General features: G+C 38.9%; 1 protein-coding gene and 1 non-coding gene across 3 annotated transcripts in view; one reads left to right on the forward strand and one right to left on the reverse strand.

The window, feature by feature from the left end:
- Positions 1-19,517, reverse strand: part of SCYL2 (SCY1 like pseudokinase 2) — a 54,940-nt gene that overhangs the window by 16,027 nt on the left and 19,396 nt on the right. For both annotated transcript variants that reach the window (XM_043881360.1, XM_043881359.1), the window contains exons 4-10: positions 12,028-12,172; positions 10,157-10,306; positions 8,433-8,654; positions 7,897-8,013; positions 7,183-7,308; positions 2,728-2,904; positions 1,015-1,137 (exon numbers count right to left, since the gene is read on the reverse strand). In XM_043881360.1, coding sequence (XP_043737295.1) covers positions 1,015-1,137; positions 2,728-2,904; positions 7,183-7,308; positions 7,897-8,013; positions 8,433-8,654; positions 10,157-10,306; positions 12,028-12,172 — 1,060 coding nt within the window. The remainder of the gene's footprint in view (positions 1-1,014; positions 1,138-2,727; positions 2,905-7,182; positions 7,309-7,896; positions 8,014-8,432; positions 8,655-10,156; positions 10,307-12,027; positions 12,173-19,517) is intronic.
- Positions 16,195-16,385, forward strand: LOC122680926. The gene has a single exon (XR_006336838.1). It is a non-coding gene; the product is annotated as a U2 spliceosomal RNA (small nuclear RNA).

Raw genomic sequence — 19,517 nt, forward strand, 5'->3', positions numbered from 1 at the left:
TGAACTAAACTGAAGTACACCTTTCCCAATCATTCCATGTCATTTGGATAAAGGAAGTAAGAAATGATGTTATAAGGAAAAATTTTAAAATCAACTTTGCAATTTTGAATAATATAAAAGACCTCAGATAAAGACTGAAGTGAATCAAAAAAGTGACCATATAGGTATGGTATTAGGTTCACATAAAAAAAAAAAAAAGCTAGGTCACCAACTTATAAAAATTAAACTTCTATTTTTTCTTTACTAGAATCTCTACACTGGCAAAGAGAGTATAAACTTTTAAATATGAAACCTTTTATTCAGTGAGATGTTCTTTCCACAGTAGAGAAGAAAAAAGCTCAAACTAAATTATACTTTTAATAGCAACCCAAACTTTTTTTTCCAGATAATCCACAGAACCAAAATTTTAGTAGCAAAGAACATTTGGCACAGTATGCGATGAACCAGAAGTTTGGCAAAGTATGCAATGTTTTAAAGCACTCTGTAACATGAATGCATGACTTTTCATGCATTAGGGATGCTCACACTAAATTATTATCTGCTTTTCTACCTACCTGCTATACAAATTAACTTCAATTCAAAAGCAACATTTCTGAACAGAAGGCTGAGTTACCAAGCATGAAAATCATGAGTATGGGGAGCGCCTGCTTAGCGCTTTCATAAGAAAAAGGCACACACACGTTTGCCATTTCCATTCATATGGTAATTACTCATTTAGCAGAAGGTATATAGCGATCCAAACTACAATAAATCAAACCTTCCAGAATAGTACGTTTCTGATAAGTAAAAACAACAATAAATCATTTTACTTTATTAATACTGGTATTCATCAATTGATTCTTCAAATTAGGAGTGGATATACTTTAAAAGTACATAATGAAATTCACGAACTCATTAATATGTATTACTGAGCTTTATATAAAAATTTTATGACAAACTTAAAAGGTACTTTACTTCTTTCTTTTGCTTTACTAATCAAAATCATCATTAAAATAAAAAAATTGAATATTATACCTGGATCTGAATGGAGGGAGCCTCTAGGGCTCTGTAAACCATTGGCAGGACACTGTTCTTTATCTCATCAGGAGGAGTTTTGGTTAGTAGCAGATCCATTTTTTGGAGGAAGATTAATAAAATCTGTGTATACAAGGGGAACAATGTATCAAAGTCTAGAATTTTTATGCCACTTTACATATGCCAAAATTTAAAGTTGCTTCAAAAGAATAAGTTATGTATTTTGACACTTACCATGTTGCTAGCCTGAAGGCATGGAAGACAAAAACATATAAATCAAGTCTCTTATGTTTCTAGAAGCACAATATTTAACATCTGTTCTTGGTTTAAATATTTAAATAAAAGCTAATTTCCTAACTCTCACATATCTTCAGTAATATATCACTCACCCACAAGTACCAACTATCTAGAAAGCTACTGGGTAAAAAACAAAAGTCTGGGGGCAGCAAAGTCAGACGTCTCAAAGAAGTAATTCCATCACTTGGCTTCTATGAAGGTCAAAACAAGAAAAGGTACAGAAATGAAAAGGACTGTCAGGAAAAAATTCTAGAGAGAAACATCTTCAGTTGTCCCTGATCATTTGTCTGCCACCATATAGCTAAGTGACAGGAACAAACCATCCCTTCTATTTATGCAGACTAGAAGGGATTTTTAGCTAGACTAGTAAGGGGGGAAAATGCAAAGAATGAAGGCAAATAAGTGCTCAGAGGATAGACCCCTTAGGCTCCTGTCTGACGAACAAGCTGGTGGACATGCAACCCCACTGCTTTTCTTCCTGACACGTTGGCCATGTTTGGAGAACTCTGCTTCAAACCCTACAGTTCCCTCACCTGCCCCTTTCTCAGGCAGAGGAACTCTTGCCTGACTACCACAGACTTCCTTCCGTTTCCCTCCTTTCAAGGGAAGGACCACAAACATCCTGTCATTAAACCGTTAAATTAGGTACTCAACAGTTTACCAATAAGCTACTGCCATGTAGTATCAGAAACTTAGTAATATTTACCATGTGCTAGAAAATTTCAATTAATTTCAACAACTCCTTTCACTTCAGAAGTGACCAAAACAGAAGCTGTAAGAGAGTAGTGACTCGTCCAAGGAGATGAAGGCGGCCAGATTCTAACTGAAGTATGGCACCCTACTGCTCCCTTAAATCAAGTGCACCTGGAATCTGGGGAATAAATATTTTAATAGAGTCTATATCAGACTCTAATTAAATTTTCTGTTAACAATACACATATGACTCCCATGGTGCTGGAAGCATTTTCCCTCTTCTAGTGAAACTATTTATTATCAATAAAATAAAGGGAACTGACACAAACCATATACAAATTAAAGATTCAATAACAAAGCAGAAAAACAGAAATATTTAAAAGTGAAGGAGAAAAATAAATATTTATTTTACCAAACCTGTAACTTTCAGTAAGGCCAATGGGAATAATATAACACATGTAAAACCTCACTACAATTTAGCTGAGATAGTAACTTGTTGACAGCTACAGACATTTACTTGCAAAGTTCAACTATTAACTTTAGGAATGGTTCACTTCAAGCATATGAAAAATAGCTTCTGACCATTGGAAAAGCAAATCTCTCATATTTACCTCAATTTTTAAAAAGCCAGATATCCATTCCTTTTGTTTTCAGTGATAGTTATCATTGACTAAGACCACTAAATAACTGCAGATAAACAGGAAAAAATATCTACATACATACCTGGATTGGCTCCTGCTGTTTAAAGACAGGCCCAAGTTCAGGTAGAATTAACTTAACATATTCTTCTTTGGTACATTCTTCAGCAATGAGTAGAACATTGGGCAAAACAAAAGGTACCATGTCAGGGTTTACAAATTCTGAAGTCAAACAAGGCAAAATTCTCTGCACAATCACACGCTGAAAGGCAAAAATGTTTTCTTAAAATTAAACTTTGTATCAGGTCTTTAGTATTAACATTGAAGTTAAGCGTCTAACACCTCCAATCTTTTTGGGTAAAGTGACTATATAATTGATAGTTGAAACTGGGACACTTTTGAGAATAAAATATTACTATTGCTAATTATGCCAGGACAAAAGACATAACCTGGGAACATTACAGAGAAAAGGGGATATATGGTCACTCTTTAGGAAATCTTTCCTAATTAGTCTTCATTAATATAGTTCTCCTCTTAATTTCTTCATTACTTATGATTCATATCCCATAGTGTAAATTATTGTTTCGTGCATGTTAACTCCATCTACATTTACTAAAAGGGCCTTGAAAACAAGGACAATATTTTGTTTCCCATTTATTCTCCAGGGCGTCTGGGTAAAGGGCTACACAAACAGTATATAACCAATGAGTATCTGATAGATTAAACACTGGAATTATTTTTACAAAGAAATTAACTAGTTTTCCAGAGAGTGGCTTTTTTAGCATTCATTAATATTTTTAGACCATGTTATCCTCACAATTTACTAAGACAGGAAGGAAGAGTAGAGGAACTGGAGAGACTAGTATCATACTGAAGTAACCCCTTAACTGCTAGTGAGACAGTGATTTCCATGACAGTTTACAACTTCTCTTCTGATGTTTAATGTCCAAGTGCTGACAGAATGTGGTCCACTGGAGAAGACAATAGCAAACCACTTCAGTATTCTTGCCTTGAGGACCCCATGAACAGTATAAAAAGGCAAAAAGATAGGACACTGAAAGATGAACTCCCCAGGGTGGTAGGTGCCCAATATGCTACTGGAGATCAGTGGAGAAATAACTCCAGAAAGAATGAAGGGATGGAGCCAAAGCAAAAACAATACCCAGTTGTGGATGTGACTGGTGATGGAAACAATTTCCGATGCTATAAGAGCAATATTGCATAGGAACCTGGAATGTTGGGTCCATGAATCAAGGCAAATTGGAAGTGGTCAAACAGGAGATGGCAAGAGTCAATGTTGACATTCTAGGTATCAGCAAACTAAAATTGACTGGAATGGGTGAATTTAACTCAGATGACCATTATATTTACTACTGTGGGCAGGAATCCCTTAGAGAAATGGAGTAGCCATCACAGTCAACAAAAGAGTCCGAACTGCAGCACTTGGATGCAATCCCCAAAACGACAGAATGATCTCTGTTTGTTGCCAAGGCAAACCATTCAATATCATAGTAATCCAAGTCTATGCCTCGACCAGTAACGCTGAAGAAGCTGAACGGTTCTATGAAGACCTACAAGACCTTTTAGAACTAACACCCAAAAAAGATGTCCTTTTCTTTATAGGGGCCTGGAATGCAATAGTAGGAAGTCAAGAAATACCTGGAGTAACAAATTTGGCCTTGGAGTACAGAATTAAGCAGGGCAAAGGCTAATAAGAGTTTTGCCAAGAGAACCCAAGGGTCATAGCAAACACCCTCTTCCAACAACACAAGAGAAGACTCTACACATGGACATCACCAGAAGGTCAACACTGAAATCAGACTGATTATATTCTTTGCAGCCAAAGATGGAGAAGCTCTACACAGTCACCAAAAACAAGACCGGGAGCTGACTACGGCTCAGATCATGAACTCCTTATTGTCAAATACAGACTTAAATTGAGGAAAGTGGGGAAATCCCTTATGATTATACAGTGGAAATAAGAAATAGATTCAAGTGATTAGATCTGATAGACAGAGTGCCTAATGAACTATGGACGGAGGTTGGTGACACTGTACAGGAGACAGGGTTCAAGACCATCCCCAAGAAAAACAAATGCAAAAAAGCAAAATGGCTGTCTGAGGAGGACTTACAAATAGCTGTGAAAAGAAGAGAAGCCAAAAGCAGAGGAGAAAAGGAAAGATATACCCATTTGAATAAAGAGTTCCAAAGAATAGCCAGGAGAGATAAGAAAGCCTTCCTCAGTGATCAATGCAAAGAAATAGAGAAAAACAACAGAATAGGAAAGACTAGCGATCTCTTCAAGAAAATTAGTTACCAAGGGAAAATTTCATGCAAAGAGGAGCAAAATATAGGAAAGAAATGGTATGGACCTAACAGAAGCAGAAGATATTAAGAAGAGGTGGCAAGAATACACAGAAGAACTATACAAAAAAGATCTTCATGACCCAGATAATCACAATGCTGTGATCACTCACCTAGAGGCAGACATCCTGGAATGGGAAGTCAAGTGGGACTTAGGAAGCATCACTATGAACAAAGCTAGTGGAGGTGATGGAATTCCAGCTGAGCTATTTCAAATCCTCAGAGACGATGCTGTGAAAGTGCTGCACTCAATATGCCAGCAAATTTGTAAAACTCAGCATTGGCCACAGGACCGGAAAGGGTCAGTTTTTATTCCAATCCCAAAGAAAGGCAATGCCAAAGAATGCTCAAACTACCACACAATTGCACTCATCTCACATACTAGTAAAGTAATGCTGAAAATTCTCCAAGCCAGGCTTCAGCAGTATGTGAACCGAGAACTTCCAGATGTTCAAGCTGGTTTTAGAAAAGGCAGAGGAACCAGAGATCAAATTGCCAACATTCACTGGATCATCGAAAAAGCAAGAGAGTTCCAGAAAAACGTCTATTTTGCTTTATTGACTATGCCAGAGCCTTTGACTGTGTGGATCACAATAAGCCGTGGAAAATTCTGAAAGAGATGGGAATACCAGACCACCTGACCTGCCTCTTGAGAAACCTGTATGCAGGTCAGGAAGCAACAGTTAGAACTGGACATGGAACAACAGACTCGTTCCAAATAGGAAAAGGAGTACGTCAATTGCATATTGTCACCCTGCTAATTTAATTTATATGCAGAGTACATCATGAGAAATGCTGGGCTGGATGAAGCACAGGCTGGAATCAAGATTGCCAGGAGGAATATCAATAACCTCAGATATGCATATGATACCACCCTCACGGCAGAAAGTGAAGAAGAACGAAAGAGCCTCTTGATGAGAGTGAAAGAGGAGAGTGAAAAAGCTGGCTTGAAGCTCAACATTCAGAAAACTAAGATCATAGCATCTGGGCCCATCACTTCATGGCAAATAGATGGGGAATCAGTGAAAACAGCACCAGACTTTATTTTTCTGGGCTCCAAAATCAGTGCAGATGGAGACTGCAGCCATGAAATTAAAAGATGCTTACTCCTTTGAAGGAAAGTTATGACCAACCTAGACAGCATATTAAAAAGCAGCGACATTACTTTGTCAACAAAGGTCCGTCTAGTCAAGGCTATGGTTTTTCCAGTGGTCATGTATGGATGTGAGAGTTGGACTGTGAAGAAAGCTGAGCGCCAAAAAATTGATGCTTTTGAACTGTGGTGTTGGAGAAGACTCTTGAGAGTCCCTTGGACTGCAAGGAGATCCAACCAGTCCACTCTAAAGGAAATCAGTCCTGGGTGTTCATTGGAAGGACTGATGTTGAAGCTGAAACTCCAATATTTTGGCTACCTGATTTGAAAAGACCCTGAAGCTGGGAAAGATTGAAGGCAGGAGGAGAAGGGGATGACAGAGGATGAGATGGTTAGATGGCATCACCAATTCAACGGACATGAGTTTAGGTAGACTCTGGGAGTTGGTGATGGACAGGGAGGCCTGGCGTGCTGTGGTTCATGGGGTCGCAAAGAGTCGACACGACTGAGCGACTGAACTGATCTGAACTCTTCTAATTTTTTTATCCTATTTAATTATTTTTCCACCATGTAAAAAAGATCCACTAAACTTTCATGACTTCAGTCGGTAGCCTTTTGGACATTTATGTACCCTTGGCAAGTTACATTTTGGGGGAAAGTGTTATTATAGTGAAGTCAAAGTAAATTTTAAACACTAAACTCCTGACTACTAACAAACTGATCAACCACAAACCTTGGGCTTCCCTGGTGGCCCCAGTGAAAAGAACCCACCCACCAAGGTAGGAAATATGAGTTCGATCCCTGAAGCAGAAAGATCCCACATGCTGCAGAGCAACTAAGACCGTGCACCACATCTACTGAGCCTGTACTCTGTAACAAGAGAAGCCCCCGCAATGGGAAACCTGTGCATCACAACTAGAGAGCAGCCCCTGCTCGCCACAACTGGAGAAAACCCCATGCAGCAACAAAGACCCAGCACAGTCAAAAATCCGTACATACAACTCCCCTCTCTGCAAACAAGTGGAAAACAGCATATAATGAAACATAGAGAAGGGACCGTTTATTTAAAAAACAACAACAAACCTTAGGCAGTTTTGGCAGAACCTTTGGCAGTCCTTTGAAAAACTGTGACTTCTGAAGGTTATCCCTTTGGAATAACGTATCAAAATATTGCAGTGTTACTGCACCAACATCATCAAAGAAGGGAATCTAAAAACAGAGAAGTAAAATTATTTTGATAAATATCGAAATACTTCTCATATGTGAAACTGACACAGTATAGTAAAAAAACAATAGTCAGAAACATTTAGCAAAATGCTAAAGACAACTTAATGAAAATTCTAATTGTAAAAATCAGAATAAGAAATAATAAATTACTCCTCTTTTTGAAGTCAATTTTTCAGAATCAGAATCTGAACTGGCTACACAATAACATTAACTTTACATAACTAGTAAAATATTCAAAGAGTAACTAAAATATCATGAGGCCATGAACAGTACCACTTATTAAAATCCATGCTTATATGAGTGAATTAAGAGGGTTATGAACTCTTAGCATGTCTAGAACTTCTGCACGCCCAACTGTAACTATCATGTCTCTTTGAAATCTTAACTTTATATCAGAGCACTTATATCATAAATTGTTTAATTCCTTAAGATTAATGGACACTGAATATTTAATATCTTCACAAATATAGACATTATCCGGGGACTATATTGTAAATCTTCAGAAGTACTTAATCAACTTTAACTCATTCTTTGTCCCTCCATCTAAGGCAGGAATTAATATATACTCACCTTTGTCATTTGATCTGCATCTGGTCTTACAGTTGGAGTTACATTTAACAGTAGTTTTACATGTTCACGGACTTCTTCAGGTATATTTGTAAGTGAACTAGATCCTAAACGACTCAACTGTTCAAGAGTGATAATGTTAAATATGAATATAAAATATTCAAAAGATACACATTTATATTGTGAACAGTCCATTTAAATCTTTTTGAAATTTACTAAAAGTATTTTTAGATTGAACAAACTGCTGTTGGAAGATAACTAAAATGTGTCTTTTAATACCTGAAATTGTCTCTATTCCTAAAGCAAAATGCCCAGTATTTTAGGCCATATTTAAATTTTCACTCTAGTAAATAAATGCCATGATTAAAGTTGTAGTAACAAACATTAATCTTAAGAATTACTTTTGTTATGTTGATTTTATGATAACAAATATGAGACACTCCTCCCAGTGTAGAGAATTTTCTGAACATGTTTTAGGAAAAAAAAATAAGAAACACTTAATACATTTTTAATGCAAGCAAATATTTAAAGGCAAATACCTGATCCAATTGTCTGCTGAAACTCTTGTAAATATCTTGCTTGTTAACTTCAAATACAGGTTTCCCTTTATTAAATACAGCATACATGACCGTTCCTAAAGAGTACATATCACTGGCTGTTTCACAGGTCACAGAAAGTATATATTCAGGAGCCAAATATTCAGGATTTGGAAGACACAATGATGGTAAATTTGGGTCCCATTCTTTACATGGAAACTTAGGCTATAAAAGGATAGAAAAATGATCACATGGATTAAATATGTCAAATTAAAGCAAACCATTGTCAAGTACTAACAATTGAGTTTTAAATTCATACTCAGTCATGCAAGCAAGAACGTCACCACCACTTTCAATTCTAAATTTCCCCAAATCCCAAAACTACAACATGCATGAAACAAGCTAAAAGATAGAATAAGAACTCCTATAACTTTGAGATTACTGGCACTCTCTTCCAGAAAACAAATTTGTATACTATATGATGCATTTTGAACATGGAAAGGTCTAGCCTGTTTTCTGATACAGGCTTCAAACTTACGATCTCAAGTAGATTATAGTTGTTTAAAACCTTGTTCTTTCACTAATGAGCTATGTGATTTAGTTAATAGGTTCAAAAGGCTGTTGTAAAATTAAACAAATGTATGGAAAACAGGCCCAGCACAATGCCTGAACCATAGTATATCTCAACCAATACTAATTCTTTCTGCTTCCCCTAAAAATGTTTACTTATATTGCAAATATATTGTAGGTCAAATCATGGTTTCTTTAACAACTACATAGTAAAAATTTGAAATATTGCAGTGTTTTCCTAAGCATAAATAAGTAGGTTTCATAATCACTAAGTAACAGGTGCTTTTTAGTCAGAAAAACTGGGTTCAAATCTTAGCTCTGCTGCTTACCACCTGCCTAAACTTAAAGCAGGTTAGTTCATTCTATGAGTCTAACTTGCTCATCTGTATTATTCCTATACCTCACCGAGTTGTTGCAAGGATAGTAAGTGAATACACAGGTAGTGTTTACAAAGAGCTTCAATAAACATTAGCCATGACTGTCACTGCTGTTGTTGCTATCATGCTCCCTAAAGAAGATTCTGTGGTTCAATAAGTTGGGGAAACACTGCTAAATTCACAATGTTTGTTCCTGTACCCGACATTCTGAGGGGGAAAAAACCTACCTAACCCAAAAGTGCTCAAATCTGCTTAACTCTAGCACTTTTTCTCAAGTAACATTATTGCGGAATAAGTGTACTAAATATTTGTAGGTACAATGAACATGAGAAATTTTCTATAAAGCTATAAATTTAAACATACCATAGTACCACAAAACCTATTTATACACATTTGTCAGACTTCCCAGGTGATGCCAGTGGTAAAGAATCTGCCTGCCAATGTAGGAGACACAAGAGATGCAGGTTTGATCCCTGGGTCAGGAAGATCCCCTGGAGGAAGAAATGGCAACCCACTCCAGTATTCTTTTCTGAAAATCCCATGGATGGAGGAGCCTGGCATACTGCAGTCCACGGGTCACAGAGTCAGACACAACTAAGCAACTAAGCACAGGCTTCTCTGTCCTCTAGTATCTATCTACGCTCAAACCCACGTCCACTGAGTTGGTGATGCCATCCAATCATCTCATCATCTGACATACAAATTCTCTAATCTATTTCAGATGCAATTCAAAAATTTCCAGAGCTTTAAAAAAAATTAGAAGAATAAAACCTTTATTACCTCTTGTTCAGAAGGATTGGTTGATGATACACAAAAATCAAAGCCCATTATTTTCCAGGCTCCACTTTTATTCAAAATTATATTTTCAGGTGTAATATTTCCATGAACCATTTTCACACTGCTGTGCAAAAATGACAATCCTTCAGAAACCTGTAAATGAGAATAAAAGATATTTTTACATTCAAATACATTAACAAATGTCTCATAATAATCAAATTTGCTGCTTCTCCCAATAATAATTTGTACATGTCAGGTTATTAAATTTCATAAATGCAAAAGTGTAGAGAAAGTTGCCAGAGCATTCTAAGCATTAGCAACAAAAACTCCCCAAACAGAGAGCAACTACTTATTTAAGTTCCTTTCTACATACACAAAAGTAAAAGAAAAGACTTTGTGTCCCAAATTTACTCAGTTCCTGAGTGTGAAAAGTGAGAGAATCTGGTTTCTGAATTAACAGACAGGAGTAAACTCTGGGAGTTGGTGATGGACAGGGAGGCCTGGCTTGCTGTGATTCATGGGGTCACAAAGAGTCGGACACAACTGAGTGACTGAACTGAACTGAACTGAAATATCAAGAAATACATTCGTAAATTTGATTCTAATTCTTAATATTTTTTATACTTATACTCCACATTGAAATTAAATTTTTCTTAGTATTGTGCTCAGTTTTCAAACTGATGTTCACTCATTCTTAATTTGGATTAATATTTGATAATTTTATATTTTTGCCTGAGATCACCATGGTTATTTGTTAACAAAAAGTGAAGACTGGATTTGAAAGGACCAACCATACCAAGTTTTGGAAAGATGTGAAAAAATACGTAACTTTTATATACTGCAATGGGAATGCAAAATGGTATTACTATTTCATTTTCTTAGAAGATGAACTATATGCATACTGTTTGATTTAGTCATCCCACTCCCTAGTAATTAACCAAGAGAAGTGAAATTAAATGTCCATCAAGAACATGTACATGAATATTCATAGCAGCTTTATTCACAATTGCCCAAAACTGTAAACAACCCAAACGACTGTCAATGGGTAAATGGACAAGCAAACTATGGTATAGCCATTCTATGGACTACTACTCAGCAATAAAAAGAAGTACTGATACACACAACTATATGAATGAATATCAAAATAATTTGATTGATTCAAAGAAGCCCAGCCAAAAACACAGTACATATTGTATGATTTCATTTAGAAAATTCTAGAAAATACAAACTGATTCATAGTGACAGAAAGCAGGTCAGTGGTTTCCTGGGATGAGAGACAGAAAGGTAGCAAAGAGCAAGAGGTAAGGATTACAATAGGTACGAGGAAACTCTGGAGGGTCATGGATACGTACATTATTTTGACTGCAGTGATGGTTCTACCTAGGAACTTAATAGCTGTGTATTTTTAAATATGTGTTTACTGTATGCTAATTAATTATACCTTAATAAAGCTGTTAAAAATAATGAACAAAATTATCTCTGTCCCCAAAACAAAGAATCTACTGTATAAATTTATCTATAAAGCTGAAGATATTTTAGTAAGTAGGGGAAGGAAATCAGCAAAAGTGGAATGGACTTAAGAGATGCATTCTGAAGGTTTAAAACTCAAAGAAATAAAAAAGGAACCACACGTGACTCACCAATCAACAAGTGCTCTTCTCCAAAGGTTACTAATGTTACGTTTCATACATTGAAAATACAATTTAAGCCTAAAAATAAACTGTAGAGAAATTCTAGAACATAGAAATGATTTTTAAATTACTAAAAAGATGCAAAGGTTTACATAAAGCAGTTTATATGGCTAAATTTGAAATGGTTATAAAAATACTTTTGAATGAAAATATTCCATCCACACAATGAATAAAAATACATACCTGAAGCAAACCATATTTGGTTTCTACATCATAAAGTTTATAATCCTTAATGTCTGGAGACACAGGGGAAGGTAGATTTTCCCAGTTACCCAGAACATTGGCTAAACTGGCAAAAACTGGTTCCGTGCAAAATGCCAAGCAGTCCCTGTTTTAAAAAAAGAAAAGTATGAGTGGTCCTATATAACTACCAGGAAGGCAGACAAGTTTAGATTCATTTTCACCACTACTATAACATACTTAGACTAACAAAGCAGAGTCAGGAAGCTCTGTGTATGAATCACACTGGATAGTTACCACTGTGCTTTTTGAATAATTGATATTCTTTATGGAAAACCAGTAAATTAATTTAGAATACTGTTATATTACCCTTATTTCTAAGGCTATAATTTTCAGAATATGCTCAAAGGAAACTGCAGACTTCCCAGATGCCTCTGGAGCAAGAGGAGTCAGGACATGGCTCGAGCTCACACAAGCCGGCCACGTTTCTTTTTTTCACTATTAGGAACAAATAAATATCTTGTGGGGGGTGGGGAGGGCCCTGAATTATGTCACTTGAGACCTCTGTGAGTTGTTGGAGCCCTAGGATGGCACAGTATTTTTGCATCTTTCAGACTGTCCTTTGCACCTAGAAACAGTGTGAATACCCTTCTGTTCTTGCTTTGGGAAACACGGTATCCCGTGGGGCCTGCTCTGGCACTTTGCAAGCTCCGGTACTTATCCTCCATAGCACATTCCTAGGAGAGGTATGCATGCTGAGTGCTGGCCAGGGGCTGGGGGGTGTCCTGTTTCTGGGTGGTGAGCGGGTGGGAGCGTCCAGGAGCCTCTGGCGCAGGCGTGGGTCGGCAGTGGCCTGCTGCAGGGGTGGGGGCACTGAGTGTAGCAGTGCCTGCATGGGACCTTTTGAAGAAAGTCACCTTTATTATCTCCTGCCTCCACCAGGAGACTCCCTGTGAGGCTCAGATGGTAAAGTGTCTGCCTACAATGCGGGAGACCCGGGTTCAATCCCTGGGTCAGGAAGATCCCCTGGAGAAGGAAATGGCAACCCATTCCAGTATTCTTGCCTGGAAAATCCCATGGACTGAGGATCCTGGTAGGCTACAGTCCTTGGGGTCGCAGAGAGTCGGACACGACTGAGCAACTTCACTTCACTTCACCTCCACCATAGTTTGGCCCCAGAAAAATAACAGAGAAGGAACATAGCCGCACCCACAGCAGAAAATCAGATTAAAGATTTACTGAGCATGGCCCCACCCATCAGAACAAGACCCAGTTTCCCCCTCAGTCAGTCTATCCCATCAGGAAGCTTCCATAAGCCTCTTATCCTTCTCTATCAGCTGGCAGACAGACTGAAAAGCAAAAACACAGAAAAATAACCAATCTGATCACATGGACCACAGCCTCGTCTAACTCAATGAAACTATGATCCATGCCTCGTAGGGCCACCCAAGACAGACGGGTCATGGTGCAGATTTCTGACAAAATATGGTCCACTGGAAAAGGGAATGGCAAACCACTTCAGTATTCTTGCCTTGAGAACCCCATGAACAGTATGAAAAGGCAAAAAGATAGGACACTGAAAGATAAACTCCCCAAGTTGGTAGGTGCCCAATATGATACTGGAGAACAGTGGAGAAATAATTCCAGAAAGAATGAAGAGACAGAGCCAAAGTGAAAACACCCAGCTGTGGATGTGACTGGTGATGGAAGTAAAGTCTGATGCTGTAAAGAACAGTATTGCACAGGAACCTGGAATGTTAGGTCCATGAATCAAGGCAAATTGGAAGTGGTCAAACAGGAGATGGCAAGAGTGAATATCGACACTTTAGGAATCAGAGAACTAAAATGGACTGGAATGGGTGAATTTAACTCAGATGACCATTATACCTAATACTGTGGGCAAGAATTCCTTAGAAAAAAATGGAGTAGCCCATCATAGTCAACAGGAGTCCAAAATGCAATACTTGGATGCAATCTCAAAAATGACAGAATGATATCTGTTCGCTTCCAAGGCAAACAAATCAGTATCACAGTAATCCAACCAGTAAGTTGGATTCCCTTCTCCAGTGGACCAACCAGTACTGCCCCGACCAATAATGCTGAAGAAGCTGAAAAATTGAATGGTTCTATGAAGACCTACAAGATCTTCTAGAGCTAACACTCAAAAAAGATGTTCTTTTCATTATAGGGGACTGGAATGCAAAAGTAGGAAGTCAAGAAATACATGGAGCAACAAGCAAATTTGGCCTTAGAGTATGGAATGAAGCAGGGCAAAGGCTAATAAAGTTTTGCCAAGAGAACGCACTGGTCATAGCAAACACCCTCTTCCAACAACACAAGAGAAGACTCTACACATAGACATCACCACATGGTCAACATTGAAATCAGACTGATTATATTCTTTGCAGCCAAAGATGGAGAAGCTCTACACAGTCAGCAAAAACAAGACAGGGAGCTGACTATGGCTCAAATCATGAACTCCTTAGTGCCAAATTCAGACTTAAATTGAAGAAAGTGGGGAAAACCACTAGACCATTCAGGTATGATCTAAATCAAATCCCTTACAATTATACTGTGGAAGTGAGAGTCAAGGGATTAGATCTGATAGACAGAATACTTGATGAACTATGGACAGAGGTTCATGACACTGTACGAAAGGCAGGGATCAAGACCATCCCCAAGAAAAAGAAATGCAAAAATGCAAAATGGCTGTCTGAGGAGGTCTTACAAATAGCTGTGAAAAGAAGAGAAGTTAAAGGCAAAGGAGAACAGGAAAGATATACCCATCTGAATGCAGAGTTCCAAAGAACAGCAAGGAGAGGTATAAGAAAGCCTTCCTCAATGATCAATGCAAAGAAATAGAGGAAAACGATAGAATGGGAAAGACTAGAGATCTCTTCAAGAAAATTAGAGATACCAAGGGAACATTTCATGTAAAGATGGGTTCGATAAAGGACAGAAATGGTATGGACCTAACAGAAGCAGAAAATAGTAAAAAGAGGTGGAAAGAATACACTGAAGAACTATACAAAAAAGATCTTCACGACCCAGATAATCACGATGGTGTGATCACTCACCTAGAGGCAGACATCCTGGAATGGGAAGTCAAGTGGGACTTAGGAAGCATCACTATGAACAAAGGTAGTGGAGGTGATGGAATTCCAGCTGAGCTATTTCAAATCCTAAAAGATGATGCTATGAAAGTGCTGCACTCAATATGCCAGCAAATTTGGAAACCTCAGTAGTTGCCACGGGACTGGAAAAGGTCAGTTTTCATTCCAATCCCAAAGAAAGGCAATGCCAAAGAATGCTCAAACTACCGCACAACTGCACTCATCTCACACACTAGTAAAGTAATGCTCAAAATTCTCCAAGCCAGGCTTCAGCAGTATGTGAATCGTGAACTTCCTGCTGTTCAAGCTGGTTTTAGAAAAGGCAGAGGAACCAGAGATCAAATTGCCAACATCCAATGGATCATCAAAAACAGCAAGAGAGTTCCCGAAAAACATCTAGGTGTGCTTTATCAACTACACCAAAACCTTTGACTGTGTGGATCACATTAAATTGTGGAAAATTCTGAAAGAGATGGGAATACCAGACCACCTGACCTGCCTCCTGAGAAATCTATATGCACCTCAGGAAGCAACAGTTAGAACTGGACACGGAACAACAGACTGGTTCCAAACAGGAAAAGGAGTACGTCAAGGCTGTATATTTTAATGCTGCTTACTTAACTTTTATGCCAAGTACATCATGAGAAACGCTGGAGGAAGCACAAGCTAGAATCAAGATTGCCGGGAGGAATATCAATAACCTCAGATATGCATATGACGCCACCCTTACGGCAGAAAGCAAAGAAGAACTCAAGAGCCTCTTAATGAAAGTGAAAGAGGAGAGTGAAAAAGTTGGCTTAAAGCTCAACATTCAGAAAACTAAGATCATGGCACCTGAAGCCCATCACTTCATGGCAAATAGATGGGGAAACAATGGAAACAGTGACAGATTTTATTTTGGGGGGCTCCAAAATCACTGTGGATGGTGACTGCAGCCATGAAATTAAAAGACGCTTACTCCTTGGAAGAAAAGTTATGACGAACGTAGACAGCATATTAAAAAGCAGAGACAAAAAAAAATAAATAAATAAAATAAATAAATAAAAAGCAGAGACAAATCGATTCTCGGCCTTTTGGCTAAGATCAAGTGTAGTATCTGTTCTTATCAGTTTAATATCTCATACGTCCTCTATCCGAGGACAATATATTAAATGGATTTTTGGAGCTGGGAGTTGGAATAGGAGCTTGCTCCGTCCACTCCACGCATTGACCTGGTATTGCAGTACTTCCAGGAACGGTGCACCCCCTCGGGGGGAAAAAATAAATAAATAAATAAAAAGCAGAGACATCACTTTGCCAGTAGAGGTCCATCTAGTCAGAGCTACGGTTTTTCCAGTAGTCATGTATGGATGTGAGAGTTGTACCATAAAGAAAGCTGAGTGCTGAAAAATTGATGCTTTTGACCTGCGGTGTTGGAGAAGGCTCTTGAGAGTCCCTTGGACTGCAAGGAGATCCAATCAGTCCATCCTAAAGGAAATCAGTACTGAATATTCATTGTAAAGACTGATGCTGAAGCTGAAACTCCATACTTCGGCCACCTGGTGGGAAGAACTGGCTCATTTGAATGAGCCAGAATTGATGCTGGAAAAGATTGAAAGTGGGAGGAGAAGGGGATGATGAGGATTAAATGGTTGGATGGCATCACCAACTCAATGGACACAAGTCTGAGTAGACTCTGGGAGTTGGTGATGGACAGGGAGGCCTGGCGTGCTGCAGTGCACAGGACAAAGCCAAGACAAAGCAAAGACAGGCAAAGACTTGAACACGACTGAGCGACTAAACTGAGCTGAACTGGCTGGCAGCTACCATGAAGCCCATGTGCAGAGGGTCAACAAGGCTCCCCCAGGTTGCCGAGGGGCCAGGAGATACGATATTCTATTCAGAGCACGGCCCATGGACACACCTGGAGCTCAGGTAGCTCACTAGGAGGAGGTCCGTGTGGAAGATTTCAGGGCCAGGCAGTCAGGTCCTGATGCTGATAGAGTGACTGGCCTCATGACAACCTCAATCTCACAGCAGCTTTGCTTTTACCTATCATTTTTAAAGGTGTCACACAAGTTTCCAATTTTTAAAATTAGCATTCTTGATTTTTTTGTGTATTGCTTTGGGCATACTGCGTGGCTTACTGCATCTTAGTTCCCAGACCAGCTATTGAACTTGGGCCACCAGCATTAGAAGCTCAGAGTCTAACCACTGGACAGCCAGGGGATTCTCTATTGTTTTTTGATTATAAGAATGTTTAGAAATTCAGAAAATGTTAGATATTAACATTCAATAAGCCTTGTAGACTAATGATCAAGAACTCAAGCTCTGAAGACAAACACCCAACTTCAAGTCCCAGCATCCTTATGCCTTGTTGGTCTCACTTAGACACTTTGAGTCTCACTTTGTCCATTTGTAAAATGGTGATGCAAGACCACCAGGAAGGGTTACTGTGAAGATCAAATGAGCAAATGCATGTGGAATACATAACATGCTTACTAAAATATAAGCTCAATAAATGCTTACAATTGCTACTGTAATTACCAAGTGTCTGAGACTTCAAGTCCTAACATTTCATGCCTCAGGGCTTAGGCTATGGTAATGAAGAACTATAAGGCAGTGTAGTAACAAAGCTATCCCAAGCCTCTGCACCTAGACAGTGACTGCTAAATGGCAAACATGCCTTCTGCTATTCTACCTGTCAGTAGTACTGAGTAACTTTTTTTCTCACCTTAAATCTATTTTTCAAATGAAAGCATATGCAGAAGTTTATGTATAAGAGATAAAGACAGAGCTGCTTAGGTTGAAGGAGGTTACACTGTCCTGCCAGCTCAGTTATCATGAAAGATAATGATCCTGATCTTACTCTTCACTGCCTCGCTAAGCTTATTAACACAGTGGACACCAGGTTTTCATTCACTGAACTGTACTTGAGGAAAACTGCTCAAATACTCCTAGGGTTTGTCTACAATTTTCAGTGATTCCCAGGACTCATTTATTTTAGCAACTCTAATTTTTTTCCTTTGCTGTCTTGTCCTCAGAATCATCCTTGGTCATATCAATATTATTATTCTTTAAGTTTGAAGCCCTTATCATCTTTCATAAATATTTACTTCCATTATCATTACAAACAGTTACACACCAGAAGCACCATAGCCCATCTCAAGGATCACCTTCCCCAACCACAGGTATTTACTAACCATTCATCTCCTACTTTTTACTACCACCACCTAATCTAGCTTCCCAGTAACTTTATTCAACAATTCTGAAGTATTCAGTCCTGACTACACTTTAGCCCCTTCTTTCTCCCTACTGCCTCAACAATCATCCTTACTACCCTTTACTGAGCAAACACTTATTAATCCTGTAGTTACCATCACAAGTTTCTTTTACTCTCTTGCTTCTGTCAGAAGCTGAAGCAAAAATATAAAATCCAAGACTTCATAAACTCATCGTCTAAAGACATATACTTAACCTTGCTCTTATTTTTCAGCATTCAAGAATATCCCTTCATAGCCCTCTTATATTAACTCCTCATTCTTTTACCCACTACTCATCTATGATCCACGTTCTACCTGAAAAAAAGTAAAGTTCATTTAACATGAATGATCTCATTTCCCTACACTTTACCTCAGTATATTAATGATTCATAACTATCCTCCTGAAATTTCCTTTTAGTTCCTTCTGTCAGGTAGTTAGAACAGGGAAAAGGAGTCCAAAATGGCGGTGGCTAAAAGACAAGGAAGGGAAAAGCCGGCGAAAATAGAACAAAGGAAGGTGTGAGGACTGGAGTGAAGACTTCCGGTAGAACAAATAGCACTCCTGGCTAAGCCCAATTTACATAGGGCAGGCAGGCCCAGGGGAGGAAAAAACATATAGAAGGAGGAGCCAAAGGGCCCCCGCCCCCACAACTCCCCACCGCAGCCTACGTGTGCTCGCTCGCTCTCTGCCCCCCACCCCGCCCCCCACCCTCTCTCCCCACAGAGTGCGTGCGCTTGCTCGCTCTCGAGCACACGCGCGCGCGCGCGCTCTCTCTCTCTCTCTTCCCTGCCCCACAATGCGTGCTGGCGTGCTCCCTCACTTTCTCCTTTTCGTGTCTTTGGGCCGGCATGCCCTCACGCCTCGAGGTTGGATTCTCCTGCTATTTTCTAAATAAAATGGAGCTGTAACAGTGATTTGTCTAAGAGCTGTAACAGGGTCTGTCCAAGACTGGAGAGCTGTTACCTGCTGAGGGCTTTAATGTTTGTCGACCCAAATCTTTGTTGTGACGAGACAGAACCGAGAAGCATACACTCGCCTGACATCTAGAGCTGTGACTCGCGGAGGGCTTTAATGTCTGTTGGTCCAAATCTTTGTTGGGACGAGACAGAACCGAGAAGCATACACTCGCCTGACACT

Source organism: Cervus elaphus, chromosome 22 (assembly GCF_910594005.1).
Source record: "Cervus elaphus chromosome 22, mCerEla1.1, whole genome shotgun sequence".
Classification (NCBI taxonomy): Eukaryota; Metazoa; Chordata; class Mammalia; order Artiodactyla; family Cervidae; genus Cervus; species Cervus elaphus.